This window comes from Elgaria multicarinata, chromosome 6 (genome assembly GCF_023053635.1).
Source record: "Elgaria multicarinata webbii isolate HBS135686 ecotype San Diego chromosome 6, rElgMul1.1.pri, whole genome shotgun sequence".
NCBI classification, from domain to species: domain Eukaryota; kingdom Metazoa; phylum Chordata; class Lepidosauria; order Squamata; family Anguidae; genus Elgaria; species Elgaria multicarinata.
In genome coordinates, this window is record NC_086176.1 from 109,995,623 (window position 1) to 110,019,086 (window position 23,464).

General features: G+C 44.1%; 1 protein-coding gene across 1 annotated transcript in view; it reads left to right on the forward strand.

Annotated features, from left to right (window-relative positions):
* SKOR2 (SKI family transcriptional corepressor 2) overlaps window positions 1-23,464 on the forward strand; it is a 43,519-nt gene that overhangs the window by 10,188 nt on the left and 9,867 nt on the right. Inside the window, exons 4-6 of the mRNA XM_063128413.1 lie at window positions 13,295-13,360; window positions 13,839-13,937; window positions 23,158-23,225. Of these exons, the coding sequence (XP_062984483.1) occupies window positions 13,295-13,360; window positions 13,839-13,937; window positions 23,158-23,225 (233 nt within the window). The remainder of the gene's footprint in view (window positions 1-13,294; window positions 13,361-13,838; window positions 13,938-23,157; window positions 23,226-23,464) is intronic.

Sequence of the window (23,464 nt, forward strand, 5' to 3'; positions counted from 1 at the left end):
CGCAGAAGGGGTTGATTGCAGCTTTAGCCTAGCATGTTTACTTAGAAGTAAGCCCACTGGGGTTGATGGGGCTGCTCCCAAGTTCGTGCACGTAAGACTGCAGCCTTAAAATTCCTAATCAAATGACTGAATATTTTGTAGAAGGATTAAAAAAAACCAACTATCTCAGATAGATATAATAACTAAGGGAAAATGCAAATTGGGAGGGGCGAGAAGGTGTTAATAGCAATAAGATTATTAATTGCTGGGCATATTTCAGCAGGAAATTTCGGAAATATATCAGGTTACACAATGGAGCAGGCTGGTGGGGGAAAAAACATAAAATGACAATAATTGAAATGTTCTCTTTGAAACCTTCCATTAAAAAGGATCACAGCTTATTGCTTTTAATATCTGTCAGAGAGACATTAAAGGTGTTTTATGAGATCTATGGCAACATTTATATTATCTCCGTGATAATGATCTCTACACAAAATGTATAATACATTGACAAAAATTACATTATACAAATTAAATGGAACCACCTTTTACTGATTGCTAAATGTCTCCAAGGGGTTTGGGGGGGGAGGGGGGAGGGAAAGACGTGATTAGAAGTTTTGATACTAAGTTGTCTATTGCCAGGGAGGGTTATAAGGAAAAGGGGTTTTTGTTTCTTGGGAGAGAGAGAGAGAGGAAAAAAAGGGAATCTAATTTTCCATTTATGTAATGCAAACTGTCTTGGCTTTGACTATTCACGGTTAATTGACTGTCAAACGAGGTTGTTATCCTGGGGCTATGTCTGCAAATTTGCCTGTCAAATGAGACAGAGAGAGCAAGCCTGGGAGAGAGAGAGAGAGAGAGAGAGAGATGCAAGTGGAGTCTAAGGCTGCTGATGAAAATGAGATCCTAAAGAAATTTTATATAAGCAAGTACGATTCAGAAACTAAAATTCAAAAAATAAAATTCTGATCCAAGTTGGTTGCACCTTTGGCCCACTGCAAATGGTGACTTTCTTCAAAAGAGTTTACAGGACTAAAAAGCCCAGTTTGAACGGGGCTACAGGAGGAGGAACAGGGAACAAAGTCCTTTTAAATAAAGTGAATAGATGACAAAAAGGGAAATTGACATTAGAATGAGATAAGGGATAATCTGGCCTGATTATTTCCAGGGTGTTTTGAAATGGCTCATCAGGGAGCCAAGTATCAGCAGGAAAATAGTCTGGAGTAAATTATTAAGAAGATTATGTATGTTTCTTGGCTCCTTGTGCTGCAGCACATTTTGATAAAAGGGAGCACATGTTTAGGTGGAAAACGCAGTTCCAGATCCATACTTGTCTTCCTGCTTTATAGCATTGTATGTCATATATGAGTGAGATTACTGGAGATAGATAAACACATAAACACAAACACACACACACACACACACACACACACACACACACACACGTGCGAGGATACCTCAAAAACAAGAAAGAGTCTTGTGGCACCTAGAAGACTATGGAATGTATTTGGGGCATAAGTCCACAAAAGCTTACGCCAAAATGTATTTCTTAGTCTTTAAGCTGCCACAAGTCTCTTTCTCATTTTTGCATCAACGGACTAGGAATGAATACATCAAAGTATCTAGTGACACCTTAAAGAATAACACATTTATTATGGCATTAGATTTCAGATAGAACTGACAAATCTGATGGTATTGAGTGTTGGACTGGCTGAAGGATGCTGGGAGTTGCAGGACTTCTTTCTGTATCAACGTGAATGGAATTGCACCTTTAGTAGCTAGTAGAACCTCCTTGAATTCCTGTCTGCTCCCAGACCCAATACAAACTCCTCATCCTTTTCTTCTAAACCAGCCCTCCACAATGTGGTCCCCTCCAGATGTTTTGGAGTAGAACCCCTGAACATCCCTGAACATTGGCATGCTCGCTGGTGCTGATGGAACCTGGAGTCCAACACATCTGGAGAACACCAGGATGGGGAATGCTGTTCTATTTATTGGCACATTTGGGTCAGCATTTAGTTTGTAAGCTTCTCAGGAGAGATACCTGTCCTGTTGCCCTCTTTGCACAGTGTTGGCGCAAGATTAGGGATGCCAGAGAAATTCTGCAGCAAACCAGGTCTTCCCCTGTCAGTTGGAGTCCGCGAACCTGTGGACTGGTTTCCTAACCTTTGGGAATTTTGCACAAATTTCATCATAGAAAAAAACCCTGCCAGAAATGTGCATTTCCCCCCTAGGCAAAATGTGAAAATGGACATTTGGGGGGAATGTGTGCATCTGCACATGGGCAAATTTGTGCAAATTCAGAAACTGAAAAAGATCCTATTCTGTCGAAGGGCATATTATGGAGCAAAGGGTGCCTGACCATCCATGGAACACAGATGGGACAGATTTTGTACAATCTGTACATCCTTACACAAGATACATACTTAATCCAAAACTCTGTTTGACCCCCCCCCTTTGAAGCTCCCCTCTTTTTAAGTTATGGTTTGCCAGGTGGACCCTGAGATACTCAGTGGTAGTGCACCTGCCCTGCATGCAGAAGGTCCAAGGTTCAATCCTCAGCATCTCCAGTGTAAAAAGGGTCAGATAACAGGTGGTGTGAAGGACAACCACCTGAGACCCTGGTCAGATCAGACAAGACAATACTGGGCTAGATTGAGAAATAATCCCGCATGCTTCAAAGCAGGTTCCTACATTCCTATGCACATAGATCTAGTGTCCATATTTTCCATTATACAATTTTGTGTACATTCATAGACAAAATAATCCACAAGCATGAAAAGGCCCTCTTGCTCCAAGTCATCAGATGAAACACTTTTCAGGAGTTGGGAATGCCTTCCCTTGAAGCATTCAGGAACGGGTTCAGCCCTCTGGCAAAAGATAGGCAAATCCATTTAGTGGCCCGGCAAGCCAAGGGCAGTTCCAAGCAGGAGAAGTCAATTGCCAGGCAAGAGCACAGTACTACCAGACCAGCAAAAGGGACATTCAAAAGGAAAGTCTGATCAGGAGTCTGGATGTCAGCAGCAAACAAGATCAGTCCAAAGAGTAACAACATATTGAAATCTGGGATAAAAGAGTCATTCCAGCAGCTAGTAAGTCCCAACTGAAAGCTTGTGAACTGGAGCTTCCAGAATCCCACCCAGGACTCATCTTTGGCCTATCAAAGCCTTCCAGAAGAAGTCCTCCTCACAAGGAGGGCCCTGTTTACTAGGAGTCCTTTACTCCCAAATACCCAGTTGATGCAGTTCTTGAGATGAGCACTCTGCCTCCACGTGGCGGCCTGTGCCATCACCTTCTGGAGCCGGCATGTTCTAAAGCTGGACAGATGCTTGGACTCCTCCTCTGATTCCACAGTCAAGGTATGGTTCTTAGGGGTCCTGCCTAGGTGTTCCTTGGGATCCACCACTGTTGAAGGGCCTGATATAGCTTCCTCATTATTGTCAGAGGTGTCTGGGGCCTCACTACAGTCAGGGAGTCCCACAAGGACTTTAGGCCTTGTAATGTCAGGATCTTCGTCTGAAGAGTCATCCGGGCATAGCCCTGGGTCAGGCAGGCATGGCAGTTCTGAGTTTGAGCAGGGAGAAAATTGTTCAGTCTGTTGTTCCAAAATCAATCAATCAATCAATCAGAGTTGAAGATGGAGCCAGAATTCCTTGGTGTACCTGCCATAATGTGGTAGGCAGGACATAAACAGGAAGAGGGTAAAGTTACTTCCCCAGCCAACAGGGACAAAGAGTTTAAAACCCAAGGGCGCAATCCTATGTGTATTTAGACAGGAAAAAGACCTACAACTCCCAGCATCCCCAGCTGTCAATTTCCATTTGAAAGGTCTGCTTAATGAACCACAAGTTACGTAGAGGATAACACAGGGATTTTCTCTTTCGTCTTCAAATAATTTCCACATGGTGGATGCCATGTGTTAAAACAGCCCTCAAGATACATAGGAAGAGAGTTCCACATCTCTCATTTAAATATTAGCTGTCAACCAATTAGATCATTTTACTTGATTAAGCATCTTCCTCTCACTTCATTGATCAATTCCATTTAAATGCCGGATTAAATTTTAAATATATTATCAAAACAACCCTCCATTGTGAGAAGGAAGAACCATCTTCAATATTTTCTCTTTCATTCCTGGGTACAGTAATGCACCAGAACCAAAGTAGTTTGTACATCAGGGGTAAGGAATCTTTATCAACCTGAAGACCAAATTGGTACCAAGCAAGCACATCAGTGCCAAGTGCCAGCCGTGGGCAGAACCACACCCACAACAGGCATGTGCCCCTGCCCATGTGCTTCTCTGGGCCCATTAGTGTACACAGATATACTCAAACACAAGTGTATTCTTTGCTCACAGACCCAGTAACTAAAATTCGCTTCCACCAATTATTCAACTCATTCAGTTGATTCATCTACCAATACAAGTTTAGTTGATTATTTATTTACTTATTTATTTATTACATTTATATACCACCCCATAGCTGAAGCTCTCTGGGCAGTTTAATCTACCAATTAAAAAAATCTAGCTCTCATCTAATTCAATATGGAAGAGCAGTGTTTTTGAGGCCCCTTGGCAAAAATGCTCTCAATGACTTCTGAGGGAGTCACCTCCTCATCGCCGGTAGACACTATTGTCGTCCGAATCAGCTCCCTGTGAGTAGTCATACGTGTCGACAAAAGAAATACTCCAGAGGTGGTTTGAAAGAAACTTTATGTCATGTCTAACCCTACTGCCCCTGTTTTGGAAGAAGGTGTTTCAGGTAATCAATCAGAATCAGATTCAGGACTAGAAGATGCAGCGCCAGACACCAGCCAGCCTGTACCAGTGAGGGAGGAAGCTCGCACGGGCGATTCCCCAGCTGGGAGTCAGCCCTCTCCAGAGCTTATCTCCTCAAGGCCAAATCCTACACACTCAGGGGGAAGTGAGCCTTCTTCTGGAGGTGAGCGTCCCGACAAGCTAGCTGATGCTAGGGTCCGCTGGAAGCTCAAATGCACGGGGGAGAAGGAAGGCATGAGAAAGTCGCTTTGATTACGCCAGAACCTGCCTCCAAACCAGGCACTCTGAAGTTACAGGTGTTTGAGAAGTGGCTTCCTATTCTTCTTGAGTGGATAATTGTCTTGCTTAGTTTGCATAGTTTTGCCTAGGGGGACGTTTCCAAGAGGTTAAGCTCCCTTCAGGTAGAAGAGACGTTTGTTGCTTAATAAAAGCTTTATCGATTACTTAGCAAGCCTCGTCATTTGCCTCCCATCGAAAGCAGGAGTTTCCTGAGAAACATGACATTTCCTTTAGGAATGAGTAATCTTTCCATCCTAGGGTAGGATGGCTCAGTTCAGCCATGTGGTCAGCAACCCATGAGGCAGGGAACGAGAGGAAGAAGGAAGTAGAGGGGAGGAGACAGGAAAGGGAAAAATGAACATCCCAGCAATCCCCTCCCACCTTTTTCAGGTAAACATTAACCCTTTAGCTCCAGGTTCAGTGACCTGTAGCCTGAGATCTGCTAACAGACGCCTTCCCAACCTCAGCCGCAATAGACACCTTCTCACCACAATTGTCACCAGCTGCTCCGGCTCCTCACCCGCTTTCACAACATTGTTCCTACTTGCTTGCTTGAGAGGCAGAGAACCAGGGAGCCAGTAGGCGATCATAGAATCATAGAATCATAGAATAGCAGAGTTAGAAGGGGCCTACGAGGCCATCGAGTCCAACCCCCTGCTCAATGCAGGAATCCACCTTAAAGCATCCCCGACAGATGCTTGTCCAGCTGCCTCTTGAAGGCCTCTAGCGTGGGAGAGCCCACAACCTCCCTAGGTCACTGATTCCATTGTCGTACTGCTCTAACAGTCAGGAAGTTTTTCCTGATGTCCAGCTGGAATCTGGCTTCCTTTAACTCGAGCCCGATCACATCTCCTGCTCCTCCTGCTCCACTTCCTCACCACCACTACTGTTGCCTGGGCCAGAGCAAGAGGCAGGAGAACAAGAAGGTTCGAGTGGTAAAGAGGAGAAGCAGCTCCAGGGGGTCTTGTCAGTGGGCCTCTAATGGTAAGTGGCTAGGGTGACCATATGAAAAGGAGGACAGGGCTCCTGTATCTTTAAAAGTTGCATAGAAAAGGGAATTTCAGCAGGTGTCATTTGTATATATGGGGAACCTGGTGAAATTCCCTCTTCATCACCACAGTTAAAGCTGCAGCAGCTATACTAGAGTGACCAGATTTAAAAGAGGGCAGGGCACCTGCAGCTTTAACTGTGGTGATGAAGAGGAAATCTCACCAGGTTCTCACCAGGTTCCCCTTATATACAAATGACACCTGCTGAAATGTCCTTTTCAATACAACTGTTAAAGATACAGGAGCCCTGTCCTCCTTTTCATATGGTCACCCTATATAAAGCAGTAGTGTGGCTCCTGCCTTTTATATATCGCTTTCATAGTGGAATATCCTGCTAGGGTGACCATATGAAAAGTAGGACAGGACTCCAGTATCTTTAACAGTTGTATTGAAAAGGGAATTTCATCAGGTGTCATTTGTATGCATGCAGCCCCTGGTAAAATTCCCTTTTCAGCACAACAATTAAAGCTGCAGGAGCGATACTAGAGTGACCAGATTCAAAAGAGGGCAGGGCACCTGCAGCTTTAACTGGTGTAATGAAGAGGAAATTTCACCAGTTTCCCCGTATATACAAATGACACCTGCTGAAATTCCCTTTTCAATACAACTGTTAAAGATTCAGGAGCCCTGTCTTCCTTTCCATGTGGTCACCCTAAAAGTGGCCCTTCAGCAAGTGACCAAACATGCCTATCCTTGATACCAGCCCTGATTAAGACTGTGATCTACATCCATCACAGCCGGTGGGAATCTCCCATTGATTGTGGTCCTCTTGGGCTACATGATTTATGTCTAGTCATTTGTAATCATACAATTCATAAGGCAGTATTACACGTAGGAATATATTCAGAGAAGTCTTATATAAACATCTTCCTATAGGTTTCTGCGTTGTTATATTATGAGAGGTGTGACTATTACCAAATGGTCGATATTTCTATGGGTACAACCTGTGCCGTGTTGATTGGAATGGATGTGATTTATGGCAGACATATAGAGCCTGTTCAGACAGCACGCTAAGCCATGGTTAGGCCGCTAACCCTTTTACAGCAAATGGTTAGTGAGCACGTTTAAACCATGGTTATGTACCTAGCAATGTTGAGCTCAAAATGCTTAACCACCATGGCTCTGCGTGTCGTCTGAACAGGGTCATAGAATCTTAGAATCATAGAATAGCAGAGTTGGAAGAGGCCTACAAGGCCATCGAGTCCAACCCCCTGCTCAATGCAGGAATCCACCCTAAAGCATCCCTGACAGATGCTTGTCCAGCTGCCTCTTGAAGGCCTCTAGTGTGGGAGAGCCCACAACCTCCCTAGGTAACTGATTCCATTGTCGTACTGCTCTAACAGTCAGGAAGTTTTTCCTGATGTCCAGCTGGAATCTGGCTTCCTTTAACTTGAGCCCGTTATTCCGTGTCCTGCACTCTGGGAGAATCGAGAAGAGATCCAGGCCCTCCTCTGTGTGACAACCTTTTAAGTATTTGAAGAGTGCTATCATGTCTCCCCTCAATCTTCTCTTCTCCAGGCGAAACAGGCCCAGTTCTTTCAGTCTCTCTTCATAGGGCTTAAGGTCATAAGGAAGGAATTCAACAGGATAGATTGACTACTACCAATCGGAGCAAGAGTCCATAGTTAAGAAGTAGGGGAGAAGAGGCTGCAATAGCATTGGGCTGAGCTAATGACTGGATGAGGGATTATGGGGAATACTATGTAAATCCCTCTGAGCTTTCAAAAAGAAGGGTTTGGTTTATACACAACTGAAAGCAAAGTGCTTTGCTTTCTCCTTTCTCAATTGAATCCTAGGCAATTGAGACACCATCAACATAAGGTTTAAGAAATTCTTAGGCCATAGCTAGACCTAAGGTTTATCCCTGGATCGTCCAGGGGTCAAACCTGTTCTTCTAGGTGACACACAAGGGATCCAGTGCTCAGGCAGGGGCAAACCCTGGATGATCCCAGGATAAACATTAGGTCTAGTTGTGGCCCTAGTGTTCTTCTTAAGCACCTTTCCCCCCACTAAGCAGACTTACAATTTAATTGACACAATGCAAAAGGAAAAAGGGAGGAGGAGGGAGAAGGAAAAGTATAAATGGGTCAAGTACCTGTTGTTGAATAATTGTACAGGACGGGTGTACTTCCATTGGCTGTAGCAGAAACCTTTAAAATCCACACACACACACACACACACACACACACACACACACACACACACACACACACACCAATTTTGGGCTCAAAATGTTTTCAGGGTGATTGGGGGGCAATGCTTTTTTTAAAAAAAAATAGCGGTGGTGGGGCTCAGATTTGTGGGGGAGTCCTGCTAAGAGGCAGCTTGTTGCTTTGTGCAGGTTGGACAGTGCTAATCTGGATTGGGCCCCATCTGCTTAAATAAGAAACAGAGTATAAAATTGAATGTGTATGTATGATTGTGTGTAAAAGAGAGACCATCTCCCCTTCACCACTTTACATGAGTAATCTTCATGTTACTTGTCCAGCTTCATTTTGTTGTGCAACAGGCATTATTGTTGAAACAGAAAAAAAAATGTGCTTCTCCGTTGCTTTGCGATCTGCCCTGCCCCCCCACGCTCAAACCTCTGCTTTGCAGGCATGATCTCAGAGCTAATTTGCCTCAGTTTTCCTTTTCTGTGCAATGGGCTGCTGCTGTCAATAAATTTAACCTTTTGGCTCTGCCTACCATGAGTTGCCCTGTTGCCCCACCAGTCCTATTAGGCACCAGAGACTACAGGGCACAATCTACACCACTGCTTTAAAACGGTTTATAACAGTAGTGACAACTGTTGGGGCCTGGACACACGCCATAGACAGTTTTCAAAACATTTAAGTGTCACATTCTGCTTGGTGTAGATCTGGCCCTGGTCCTGCCATGTGCCCTAGAAGGAAGCTTTGCTCCTTCTTTCAGTGGGTGCTGGTGAGGCTTCAGCTGCTTAGTGTTGAGGGGGAAAGTTGCTCTGTACATGCTCAGAGGTACTGTTCACTATGATATCCTCTTAATGCATATCATGTATCTTTAAAATACCCAACCAAAGATGGGAGTGAAGGGTGGTAAACAGGTCTGCTTAGATAGGGTGACCATATAGATAGGAGGACAGGGCTTCTTATCTTTAACAGTGGTATAGAAACAGGATTGCAGCTACTGTCACTTGTATCCGTGCAGCACCTGGTGAAATTCCCTCTTTAGCATAACAGTTAAAACTTCAGGAGCCCTGCTCTCTTTTGTATCTAGTCAAGAGGGCAGGGCTCCTGCAGCTTTAACTGCTGTGAAAAATTCCCTTTCCTACGCAGCTGTTAAAGCTACAGGAGCCCTGTCCTCCTTTTCCATTTGGTCACCCTGGCTTAGAGACGGAGCTCCTTGGCCAAAGCAAACACTACTGACAAGATATTAATTTCTACTTACATCACACACCACTTCCCTTTGAGAGCCACATCTCTTTGCATCTTCCATACCCTTCCCACCTTCCATTCTTCCTAATCCTGGCACAAAGAATCCAAAATTTTCAAAACTCCAAAAAGTTGGCAATGGAATAAATGGTGCAAAAATAGTAAGCTCTACACAAACTTGATTCACATAGGCACAATCCTTGATTCACATAGGCCAAAAAAGGTGTTAGAACTCCCAGCATTCCCCAGCCAGCATGGCTGCCTGGGGGCATGCTGGAAATTCTAGGACTTTTTTTCTGTCTAAACATGCATAGGATTGCACCCTTAGAATCCAGTGCTATGTGTGTTTAGACAGGGAAAAAAGTCCTGCAATTTGCTGGGAAATGCTGGAAGATTTAGGGCTTTTTTGATTGCCCAATGGAGGCCAGGCTGTAGCTGAGCAGTAAGTGTCAGGCTCTGGCATCTCCATTGGTCTCAGATATCAGGAATGGGGAAGCTATGAGCCTGAAGAGTAGCTGGTATCTACAGTAGACCAAAGCTGGCCTGACATGTTCAGAGGAGGGCAACCAGGATGATCAGGGGTCTGGAAACGAAGCCCTATGAAGAGAAACTGAAAGAACTGGAGATGTTTAGCCTGGAGAAGAGAAGATGGAGGGGAGACATGAGAGCACTCTTCAAATACTTCAAAGGTTGTCCTACAGAGGACGGCCAGGATCTCTTCTCGATCCTCCTAGAGTGCAGGACACGGAATAACGGGCTCAAGTTAAAGGAAGCCAGATTCCAGCTGGACATCAGGAAAAACTTCCTGACTGTTAGAGCAGTACGACAATGGAACCAGTTGCCTGTTGAGGTTGTGGGCTCTCCCACACTAGAGTCCTTCAAGAGGCAGCTGGACAACCATCTGTCAGGGATGCTTTAGGGTGGATTCCTGCATTGAGCAGGGAGTTGGACTCGATGGCCTTGTAGGCCCCTTCCAACTCTGCTATTCTATGATTCTATGATTCTATGACTCTGTACAAGGAACTTCCTTTCTAGATATATGGGTTTGCTTGTTTTGGGGCTGAAGAAATTAGATTTTAAAAATTGCATTCATTGATTATTGCCCATTATATTAAGAACAAAAGAAGAGCCATGCTGGATCAGACCAAGGGTCCATCTAGTCCAGCACTCTGTTCACACAGGGGCTGACCAACTGTTGATAGGAAACCCACAAGTAGGACTTGTGTGCAACACCATGTTCTCCAGCAATTGTGGTACACATGGACATATTGCCTCTGATACTGGAGGTGGAGCAGAGACAAGAGGACTAGTAGCCATTGCTAGCCTTCTCCTCCAAGAATTTAGCCAACCCCCTTTTAAAGCCATCGAAATTGGTGACCATCACTAAGCGAATTCCATAGTTTAACTCCTCACTATGTGAAAAAGTCCTTCCTTTTATATCTCCCGAATTTCCCAATAATCAGCTTCATGGGATGACCCTACTGACTTCTAGTATTTTGAGAGAGGGAGAAAAATGTCTCTCTGTCCATATTCTCCACATCATGCATAATTTTGTAGCCCTCTATCATGTCTCTCTTACCCTCCTTTCCCCACCCACAATCTAAACAATTCGAGCTGTAGTAACTTTCCCTCACAGGGGAGATGCTCCAGCCCCTCAATCATTTTAATTTGGTCCATCTAGTATCATATTGTCCACTCTGGATGCCTGTGACTCTCTGGAGCCACATTAAGAAATCCAGTTCCAGATCCTGTTTAACTGGAGACACTTGGGTCTGAATCAGACTGTCTACTGCAGGGTAGCACATAGCCATCAGGACCAGTAGCCATTGATAGCCTTCTCCTCCAGGAATTCATCCAACCCCCTTTTAAAGGCATCCAAATTGGTGGCTATCACTACATCTTGTGGTAGTGAGTTCCATAGGGACCTTGGAGATCCCAGGAATGCTGGACCCCTTTTAACCAGAGGGCTGAATTCAATTTCAGAGAAGGTCTTGAGGGCCACATCCTGCGCTGAAGACAAAGGGGCAAGGCCAAAATAATAATAAAAAGAAAATGCCAGCATATTTTGGCTTAAAGATCTTACTGCCAGTAGCTAACTCTCTTAGGAACAGCATTTCAACCTTTTAAAAGGGGTGGGGTGGGGTGGGGGTGAGGAACTGCACAAAAGCAGAGAAGCAGCAAATGATAGGTCATTAAACTGATTGGTGGGAGATCCAGGACAAATAAAAGGAAGGACTTCTTCACACAGCGCATAGTTAAATTATGGAACTCACTACCACAAGATGTAGTGATTGCCACCAATCTGGATGACTTCAAAACGGGGTTGGATAAATTCCTGGAGGCAAAGGCTATCAATGGCTACTAGCCCTGATGGTTGTGGGCTATCTCCAGTATCTGTGACTGTAAGCCTATATGCACCAGTTGCTGGGGAACATGGGTGGGAGGGTGCTGTTGCACCATGTCCTGCTTGTTCATCCCTGGCCGATGGCTGGTTGGCCACTGTGTGAACAGAGTGCTGGACTAGATGGACCCTTGGTCTGATCCAGCATGGAACTTCTTATGTTCTTATTTGGAGGACCTCAGGAGGCCCACCTTGGGCTCTGAGGGTCCTCACCCTTGATCCAGTCCAACCCAATCCAGTCCAAATACTAAACAAGAGAATAATCCCCTTTGTTGCATTTGGATCCCTTCCAAGTTCCCCAATATTAATAATGTAGGTTGCAATGGAATAGAATAGCCTACTCCTTGCTTCAACTATATTCTTTTTTTCTTTTCTTTTTTTGGCAGGGGGCATAGCGCAGGGCCAGAGCACAGGTTTTATGGATGCACTGGCACTATTTTAACTACCTCTGGTTATACAGGATCAATTGCACTAATACAATAAATATCAAGAGAAGGAGGGGGGAATGTCACTATTGAATATGCTTCAAATGCAATTATATGATTTCTGGAGAGCCTGGACATAAGTGTGCATTGACCAGTGGGGAACTAGGAATAACCCCTTCTCTGTAAAGAGTCATAAGATCTACAAAGCCAAAGTTCAGGTTTTAGAACAATATCTCAGCATGTCCTAATTTTCCAGAAGAACATTTTCCTGGTTTATATCTTACCCTCGCTCCAAAGGGCTCATGCAGGTGTCTGGCGAGTCTCCCTATTTTATCCCGAAAACAACCTTCTGAGTTTGGTTCAGCTGAGAGTTAGTGAGCAGCCCAAGGTCACCTGGTGAACTTCATGGCTACGCAGGGATTTGAACGCAGGTCTCCCAAGGCTAAGGGCAAAAGCTTAACCTCTACGCTACACTGCCTCTAATTCTGGGCAGAGTTACTTAACAGAGAGTTAATAGTCATTTTTAATAAAGTTGGATCCAGAGTAAATATGAGTGAAATTCCTGATATTCCTCCTTTGCCCTGCAGCTGTCTGTAAAGCTGTGCTGGAGGGTTCAGGGATACCCCATGGAAGGAACCATATGGGGGGTCCTGCAGGGGGGGGGGCTCCAAGGGGAAAGGGGAGATCAAAACATTATTTAATAAAAGTGGAATTTCTCCTTGTCAGTACTGAATACTTCACACACACATACACACACACACACACACACACACACACACACACACACACCAGAGATGTGACTGAGTCTGCATGAACAAAGACAGGAGAGTTTGTCTCTCACTATTGCAGTAAAACCATTTTCATAAAATTTATTCCCCCTCCCCTATCGCATCCCACCCTGCCCTTTGACGAGGATGCAAAATGAAACACGGTCACTGATAAGAAGCAGCATATGTATAAATCAATAACTTTGTATTCCTCTCTTCATTAAGGTGAACCCATACAGGAAACCAATCCACCCCATTCTCTGAAAAAGGATGTAGAAAACATGGGGAAAGGTAAAGACGGAAAGATTATATATAGATAATAGCTATAGATCTGTTATTGTAATGCAGCCCTTTGTTTTAGTAGAATACAAAGACAATTGAGGGGGATATATATATATATATATATATATATATATATATATATATATATATATATATTCCCCACCATATTTTAAGCTTGACAAGTAACATATGAATAATATATGGACCTTTTGTGTGGCTATAATTGAGATTAATGCATATGTATCAATCAATACATGACACTGTACTATAATACTTTAAAATAATATATTGCATTGATTTATATTCATGGATTTCTGCACAAAATCTATCCGAGGCCTATGCAAGACATGCCACTGGCACCCTTAAACTGCCAAAAAAATATGTGTGTTTTTGTCTTTGTAAAAATGAATCGCATGAGCAAACACGTTCTCAAGATTTGCTTCAGCTGATGACTAAAGCGGCTCGTTTCCCCCCTCTCTTGGTCTAGAAGAACTTCAGAAGGTCTTGTTTGAACAGATAGACCTGCGGAGGAGGCTAGAACAAGAGTTCCAAGTCCTAAAAGGAACCGCTTCGTTCCCAGTATTCAGTAAGAGAAATATTTGTATTATTGTTTCTCTCGTTCGAAATCAGGCCTGTTGAATCTCAGCCCTGCGAGCCACTCCGGCTTATCCGGCTTTTGCCAGGTGGCCCATGTCCCCTTCTCCTGGCCCAGATTGCTTTCCTCACCATCACCAACGGTTTGGGAATTTCCTGGCTTTTGCACCCCACCCGCCATTCTAAATGCCTCTCCTAAGACTTAGGGCATGTCTACACCAGCCATTAAATCCAGGCTGGTCTTGTGTGAGTCCCGGGAGCAAGCGAGGATGGCCACGGGCTTTCCGCGGGATATCGGGAAGCACGGAAAACCCGATGTTTCCCATGGTCCCGGGAGCATCCCGCGGACTGCAGGTGGTCTGGCTGCCGCTCCCACCTCTTCCTTTCCACCCCATGAGTAGCTGGGCTCTGAAAATGGGCACGGAGTTGTACGGGGAGGCTCCATGCCCATGGGGGGTGGGGTGGGGAAACAACTTAGTTTTGCTCCGTCTCTGCTGGAGGGGGGGGAGAAATGGCGGCCGTGACATCTCTCTTTCCTTCCGGGACATCGCATGGCCATCAAGATGTTAGATAAATGTTCTTCGCCCAGGGACAGGATCCAATCAGCCCCAAAGCACGACTCCACACTTCAGCGACAGAGGGTTCAAAAGCGCTTTATTGATTATAATCAAGATCTGAGTCTCTTTGAAAGCGAGCAGTCAGACAGAGAAGCAAGGAATTCAGTACAGCATTTGAAGCCTGCAAGGGGCAGTGCCCAGTGGCGGCATGAACCAATCAGAACGTAACACTGGAGCATAGCTAATCTTTGTTAAACAATCCCTTTGCTCTACTGTAAGCTAACTTTTGCACTGGAGCCAAGGCTACTGTTTTTGTTAGATAAGACAGACACAAGGAGACACCCAAGGAGACACCCTCGCTTGCTGCATAATGGCTGCTTCATAGTTTCCTTTTGAAAATGGAGTCACCTATGCTAACAAAGACACTGAGGGATTATCACAGAAGCAGGTAAGTCCACCATCCTCCCCCTCCCTCTACACCCTTAGGTGTAGACACGCCCTTTGTAACTGGTTAGTTAAGCTAAAATTTGCTTTTATTTTTTGTATGATTGGTTTTAGGCTCCCCAAATTGGTTTTAGGCTCCTCCTCCTTTTGACTTCAGCCCCGCCCACCACTAGGTCAGAGACCTGAGAGCTTTCCCAAAATGGAATTTGGCTGAAAGTGTTCTATATATTGTAATTTTCACCTGCGACCTAATTATGTGAACAATGTTCAGGAGCTTTCGTGGTACCACGCAAGTGCCTGAGGTGGCGCAAATGTGCTAACGCCACGTTACCAAGTTACTTACATGCAAGCCACGGCCATGTCAGCAATAACACGTGACTCTCATGTTAATCGACACATGTGCCCCTTTTATTTCTTGGTTGTGTTTATTTGTCCTTTTATTGAACGTATGTGTATACTCTCAAGGCAGCTTCCAAAATGTAGTATAATAAAAACCAGGCACAATAATAAAACAGGATAATGTTGAGACCAGTTTAAATCCATGATGTAGCAGTGGAGGCTGGTGGCTCCGATATCAGTGGGGCAGTGAAGCCGCTCTGGGTTTCCATCAGAACCAGTCTGAAATCTAAAGGAGCGATCCAAGGTGTTGAACCCATTTTGATTCTGACTAAGGCTTTAGCTAGACCTAAGGTTTATCCTGGGATCGTTCCAGGGTCGTCGCTGCCTGCTCCCGGGATCCCCTGTGTGTCATTTACATGAACAGGGATGACCCCTAGACGATCCCGGGATAAACCTTAGGTCTAGCTAAGGCCTAAAACCCAGAGCGGATTTACTGCCCCACTAAAATACGAGCCACCAGCCTCCACTGGTTTCTATATTTGTGTTAAAGGAAATAATGACCATTTAAGGCCATTTTAAATCTGTAGTTTTGTAGGCTTGCCTGGAGCCTCTGCAGTTCAGCCATCCACCCAGCCCTGATCTTGCACACCAATGCCTTGACGTTCCTTCCCACCTCCTCACCTCCCACCCTATGAGTGTAATCTTCTTAATCACAATTTTCTAATGAATCCTGTTCTTCCCACACACAAATTTCTGCATAAAGACTGGGGCCTCTGGAAATTGCTTGCAGGTCACAGAAAGGTAAACACCACATTTGCGCCATCTGCATTAAGTGAAAATCAAAGAGATTTGTCCACCCCAAAATGTGACTCCAGGGACGCATTTTTTGAATAACATAATGAATGCAAAAGAGCACATGGCCAGGCTTGCCCAAACTCTGGGTTTAACCTGCAGCGTTAGGCTTTTAGCCTTCTTCTCTCGGGGAAGGGGTTAAATGTCAAAATGAGAAGCTTTGAAAGGTGCAGAAAGGGGTTACCAAAATGATCAAGGGGCTGGAGCATTGGAGCAACTCCCCTATGAGTAGTGGTTGCAAGGTATGGGGCCTTTTAGCTTAGAAAATAGATCAGGTAGGGTGACCATATGAAAAGGAGGACAGGGCTCCTGTATCTTTAACAATTGCATAGAAAAGGGAATTTCAGCAGATGTCATTTGTACACATGGAGAACCTGGTGAAGTTCCCTCTTCATCACAACAGTTAAAGGTGCAGGAGCTATACTGGAGTGCCCAGATTTAAAAGAGGGCAAGGCACCTGCAGCTTTAACTGTTGTGATGAAGAGGAAATTTCACCAGGTTCTCCATATATACAAACGACACCTGCAGAAATTCCCTTTTCAATACAACTGTTATAGATACAGGAGCCTTGTTCTCTTTTTCATATGGTCACCCTAGGTAAGGGAGATCTTGATGGCAGTGTATGAAATGATATCATAGAATCATAGAATAGCAGAGTTAGAAGGGCCCTGCAAGGCATCAAGTCCAACCCAATATAAACTCAATATAAACTATCCAATATAAACTTCTCCTGTTGACCTACAAAGCTTTTCACTGTCTAGCTCCTTCCTATCTCTCCTCTCTCATCTCACACTATTGCCCCGCTCGTGCTCTTCACTCCTCTGACGCCATGTTTCTCGCCTGCCCAAGGGTCTCTACTTCCCTTGCTCGGCTTCATCCATTTTCTTCTGCTGCCCCTTATGCCTGGAACGCTCTTCCAGAACATTTGAGAACTACAAGTTCAACCGCAGCTTTTAAAGCTCAGCTAAAAACTTTTCTTTTTCCTAAAGCTTTTAAAACTTGATTTTGTTCTGACTTTATACTGTTAGTTTTACCGTACCCAGTGCCTGTTGTTTGCATTCTCTTCCCCTCCTTATTGTTTTATTATGATTTTATTAGAATGTAAGCCTATGCGGCAGGGTCTTGCTATTTACTGTTTTACTCTGTACAGCACCATGTACATTGATGGTGCTAAATAAATTAATAATAATAATAATAATAATAATAATAATAATAACCCCCTGCTCAGTGCAGGAATCCACCCTGCATTGAGGGTGGATTCCTCAATATGGTATTAAGAAAGTATGGTATGGAGAAAGTTCTCATTGTCATTCCATTAAGCTGGCCACAAGATGTGGTGATGGCCACCAACTTGGATGGCTTTAAAAGTGGGTTGGATAAATTCATGGGGATTAGACAAATTCATGGAGAATAAAGCAAGCAATAGCTACTTGTTATGATAGCTGTATACTGCCTCCATTATCAGAAGCAGTATGCCTCTCAATACAGTTGCTGGGGAACATGGGCAGGAAGGTACTGTTGCACTCATATCCTGCTTGTGGGCTTCCCATTGAGGCTTCCTGTGGACCACTGTGGGAACAGAATGCTGGACTAGACAGGCCTTTGGTCTGGTCCAACACACTGCTCTTCTGTTCTTATCACAAGCAAGGGGCGAAGCTGTTTTCCAAAGGGCTCATTCAAATGTCCTCTCTCCATCCTAATATTTATACTATCGCCCTTTCCAACAAGTTTTTCCAGCCTTTGCATCTTAGGCCTCATCTACACCAAGCAGGATATTGCAGTATGAAAGTGGTATATGGCCAGTGTCAATGGGCCCCAACAGTTGTCGGTGCACTTCAATACCGCTATAAAGCAGTAGTGTGGCTCCTGCCTTTTATATACCACTTTCATACTGCAATATCCTGCTTGGTGTAGATCAGGCCCTAGTTTACCCTTTCTTTCTGGGTGTGTGGAGTGATGGGGGCAGCAACTGAAGCCTTAGCTAGACCTAAGGTTTATCCCGGGATCATCCTGGGGTCGTCCCTGCCTGCTCCCGGGATATCCTGTGTGTCATTTACATGAACAAGGATGACCCCGGGACGATCCCGGGATAAACCTTAGGTCTAGCTAAGGCCTGAGAGGTGGACACCATTACAGTTCTTGAGGGCAAGGACAATGGCTCAGCGGTTGAGCACACAGAAGGTCCCAGGTTTGTTCCCAAGCATCTCCAAGAAGGCCTAGGAAAAATACCTGCCTGAAGCCCTGGTGAGTCACTGCCAGTTAGTGTTGACAGTACTGGGTTAGATGGACCAATTTCCTGACTTAGTATGAGGCAACTTTCTATGTTCCTATGTACTAATACATCTACTCTGAGAACACCTGGGTGATAATTTTGCACTAGAGATCAGCTAAGAGCAGAAGCTTATGGTCTATTTTTTAAAAATAAATAGATCACCCAATACCTCTAGGTTCCCCACCCACCCCTGATCTGACAGGTCTGACCTGTGAGCTCTAAACACCTCACCTCTGGAGGAGGTCATTTCCACCCATGTGAAGAGGGCTGGCCTTCCCACAAGGCGAGGCCAGTTGACATGACTTATGCAACAGATTTTTGGGGTACCATTGTAGGTAGCTGTGAAGATTTGAGGCCTACAGAGGCAAAGTAAAAAGGTCAGGCCTTAAAGGCCTGTGGTTATTCTTTTGGGAGGGGATATCCCTGAGAGGAGTAGTTTTATTTCTCCAATTATGGTAAGTTTCATTTCTTCAAGGTTCAAACAGTACTTTCTGTTTTGGGGAAGTGGGGTATAAAAACAGAGAGGAGAGCCAGCCAGGGAGAACCAGAAAAGACCACAGCATGAGGAAAGAGCAGGAAGCAGCAGCCTGAAGAAGTAATTGCAGCTAGGGTAAAAGAATTTGCATTTTTTGCAACTTTTATTTTCGTTTAAGGCTTTTGTATGCTAGTAAACTGTTGTGGTACACTTAAAGTGTCTGGAGTGTCACCCACCCCACGTCTACAGGCTAAACCCCACATTATTGGGAACGTGAAGATAAAAAGAAGGAAGATGGGATTCTTAAGGAGGCAAAAGAACCTTAAGGAGTTGCTCAGGGGATCCAGGTCATAGGTGGAACCTTGACAGCAGCAAATTGCCAATTTTAGGATGATGATGATGATGATGATGATGATGATGATGATGATGATGATGCCACCATTGGAGGGGTACCATTCTGCCTCAAGAACCAAAATGTCTTGAACTAGGGTGACCATATGAAAAGGAGAACAGGGCTTCTGTATCTTTAACAGTTGCATAGAAAAGGGAATTTCAGCAGGTGTCATTTGTATATATAGAGAACCTGGTGAAATTCCCTCTTCATCACCACAGTTAAAGCTGCAGGAACTACAGTATACTAGAGTGACCAGATTCAAAAGAGGGCAGGGCACCTGCAGCTTTAACTGTTGTGATGAAGAGGAAATTTCACCAGGTTCTCCATATATACAAATGACACCTGCTGAAATTCCCTTTTCAATACAACTGTTAAGGATACAGGAGCCCTGTCCTCCTTTTCATATGGTCACCCTACTTGAACTATACTTGCATAGCAAAACATTCTTGAGGAGATGGGAGTAATCTCCATTTACTTCAGGTATCAAAATATTTGGCTGAACCTCCTGAATTAAAATGGACTTCTATAGTTGTGCAATGCACACACCACTTAAACATCAAATTGATCCCCAAAACGAGCCCACTTAAATAATTGCTTGGTAATGACTTCGGTTTCCAAATCCCGCCACGTGTTCATTACCTGCCAGGTAATGTCAATACAGCAGCTTGGAATTTTGCCGTCCGCAGTTCCCTGTGTGCATCCTTTGGCACCACAGTAAAATTTAAGACGTGCCTCCCTCTCATGTAAATAAAGCCTGAGATGTAACCACACAAAATAACAATTCAAACGAAAATGGATCGTCGCGTACTGCTGACCAAGGAAGTGGTGGCGGAGGCGTTCGCCGGCTTGAAGAATGTGTGGTCTTGACGTACCACAAAGCAGTGGTCAATTTTGCTCCTAGATTAAAGCAGAAAACAAATACCAGGCTATAAACAATTGTGGAGAATGGAGGGGGGCAGAGAGGCTAATGCCAGCTTAATTTTTTGTATCCTGATTCTACATGCATGTTGCTATTTTCCCAGAGGCAGGCAAAACCTTTCTTTTTCCAGCAGGCCTTTAGGGAATAGTCTGAGTCTCTGTTTATGCATTGGATATTTTTTTAAAAAAAACACCACACACACCAATAAGCATTTTATCATCATTTGTATTTTAAATATTTTAATATTACAGCAGGTTTAATTATATTTTTAACTTTTGTATATTTCTATTTATATGTTTTAATTGCATATGTTTTAATTTTGTAAAGCTGCTCTGAGTATTGGGGAAAAGGTGGTAATAATAATAATAATAATAATAATAATAATAATAATAATAATTTAGAAGCAAGAGCTGAGTGGGATCTCCTCCCACATAAAGATGCACAAGGTTACAGTTAAGCATGCGTGGAGTTGCATATTTACTTACAGCCCCATGCTATACATATTTACTCAAAAACATGGGTCCTGTCATGGGTAGGCATGGTTAAGTTGACCATATGAAAAGGAGGACAGGGCTCCTGTATCTTTAACAGTTGCATAGAAAAGGGAATTTCAGCGTGTCATTTGTATGCATGCAGCACCTGGTGAAATGCCCTCTTCATTGCAACAGTTAAAGCTGCAGGAGCCCTGCCCTCTTTTAAATCTGGTCACTCTAGTATAGGTCCTGCAGCTTTAACTGTTGTGATGAAAAGAGAATTTCACCAGGTGCTGCATGCATACAAATGACACCTGCTGAAATTCCCTTTTCAATGCAACTGTTAAAGATACAGGAGCCCAGTCCTCCTTTTCATATGGTCACCCTAGACATGGCTGGGCCAGGACCCCAGCAGGGGCCCACTGGTAGCAGCCCCCTGGAGCTGCTCCTCCTCTTCACCACTGCAGCCTGCTTGTTCACCTGCCTCTCGCTCTGGGCCAGACAACAGGGGTGGTGAGAAGGAGAGGCACTAGATTAGGGTGACCATATGGAAAGGAGGACAGGGCTCCTGTATCTTTAACAGTTGCATAGAAAAGGGAATTTCAGCAGGTGTCATTTGTATATATGGAGGACCTGGTGAAATTCCTTCATCATCACAACAGTTAAAGCTGAAGGAGCTATATTAGAGTGACCAGATACAAAAGAGAGCAGGGCTCCTGCAGCTTTAACTTTTGTGGTGATGAGGGAATTTCACCAGGTTCTCTATATATACAAATGACACCTGCTGAAATCCCCTTTCATGAATACAACTGTTAAAGATACAGGAGCCCTGTCCTCCTTCCCATATGGTCACCCTAGTCCTTTCCATCTATGGGAAGAACATCATGCTTGAGAAACAGAAAATGATGGGATCCTGTTACAAGCAAGAAAACATGGCTCATCCCACGAAAATTATTGGCCTGGGAGATTCAGGACAGATTAAAGGAAGTGCTTCTTCCCATGGTACAGAGTTAAACTATGGAACTCACTACCACAAGATGTGGTAACGGCCACCAATTTGGATGGCTTTAAAAGGAGGTTGGATAAATTCCTGGAGGCGGAGGCGATCAATGGCTACTAGCCCTGATGGTCATGTGCTATCTCCAGTATCAGAGGCAGTAAGCCTGTGTGCACCAGTTGTTCTTTAGCTCGTGTCCTACTTGTGGGGGCATGTCTACACCTTAAGGGTGTAGGAGGGGGGAGGATCTAGACTTACCTGCTTCCACGAGCCTCCCCCAGCGTCCTGATGGTCGCACGACGTCTCGGAAGGAAAGAGGAATGTTGCAGCCACCCTTATTTTTTTTATCGAAGGAGAAGGAGCTTCGGCTTTTGGGCGGTATAAAAATGTAATAAATAAAATAAATAAATAAATAAATTGCACTCCACTGGAAAAAGTGTGTAAACAACAACAACAAAGCTGCTCCCCACCCCTGGACCCCCCATCCCCAGGAGCCCACGCCACACCAGCCGCGGTCCTTGGGATGGTCCCAGGCCCACGGCGAAAATCAGGATAACTGGGCAACCAGTTATCCTGGAGAAATGGAGTCTCTGCCTGTCCCCAGGATCCCCTGTGCATCATTTGGACACACAGGGACAATCCAGGGATGACCCAGGAAAAAAAAGATGGTGTAGACATGCCCTGGGTTTCTATCTGGTTGGCCACTGAATGCTGGACCAGATGGACCATTGGTCTGATCTAGCAGGGCTCTTCTTATGTTCTCGAGACACCCAGATTCCCCACTCTTGCATTCCACATGTGGAAACCCACAAGGGATCCTAGATGTGCATAACGAAAGAATCCCATCCTGATTGGCAGAGTGGATCTACTGATCCACGTGTGTAACTCATAATTAAGCTGAGCTGTTCGCAGCTGTGCAGCCTAAAAATCTCTCTCTCTCTCTTTCTTTCTTTCTTTCTCCTGCTGGAGCATTACCAATCCATGGCATATGTTTGCTTGGCACAGTATCAGATCTTTCCTTGGGTACCAAATCTAATTATGTATATCAATGGGAGTTATTTCTGAGCAGTTCTGTATAGAATTGTGCTGGAAATGGGCTTTCCAATTCTACAGGCTTGTTCAAGAAGGCAGCTTAAATATTATTTCGTCAACCACCCAGAGAGCTTCGGCTATTGGGCGGCATAGAAATGCAATAATAAATAAATAAATAAATAAATAAATAAATAAATAAATAAAGGTATATCGTACAGTTGTTGGTAGAGCTGAGTTCATAAACTTTTGCTATTTTGAATAACAATTTTCTCCACCAGTGCAAAATCCCCACAGACAGAACTTCAATAGATCTTGTTCAGAATAGTCAACTGCATATTGCTGTTGTGTGTTTTTTAACTGAATGTCTATTTGGTTGGTTTGAGGTTATACAGATTTTTTTTTCCTTTTGAAAAAATATTTTTAACGGAACTTCCTTTCTTTTTTTCTTGCCCCCATAGATAATTTTCAAGATCAGATGAAGCGGGAATTGGCCTACAGAGAAGAGATGGTTCAACAATTACAAATTGTAAGAGATTTCGCCTTTACTAAAAATGTTTTAAGATTGAAATATTGAACATTTCTTAAATAAGGGTGCAATCCTATCTGCTGCCCCTTACGCCTGGAACGCTCTTCCAGAACATTTGAGAACTACAAGTTCAACCACAGCTTTTAAAGCTCAACTAAAAACTTTTCTTTTTCCTAAAGCTTTTAAAACTTGATGTTGTGCAGACTTCTACTGTTACTTTCTACTGTTAGTTTTTCCCT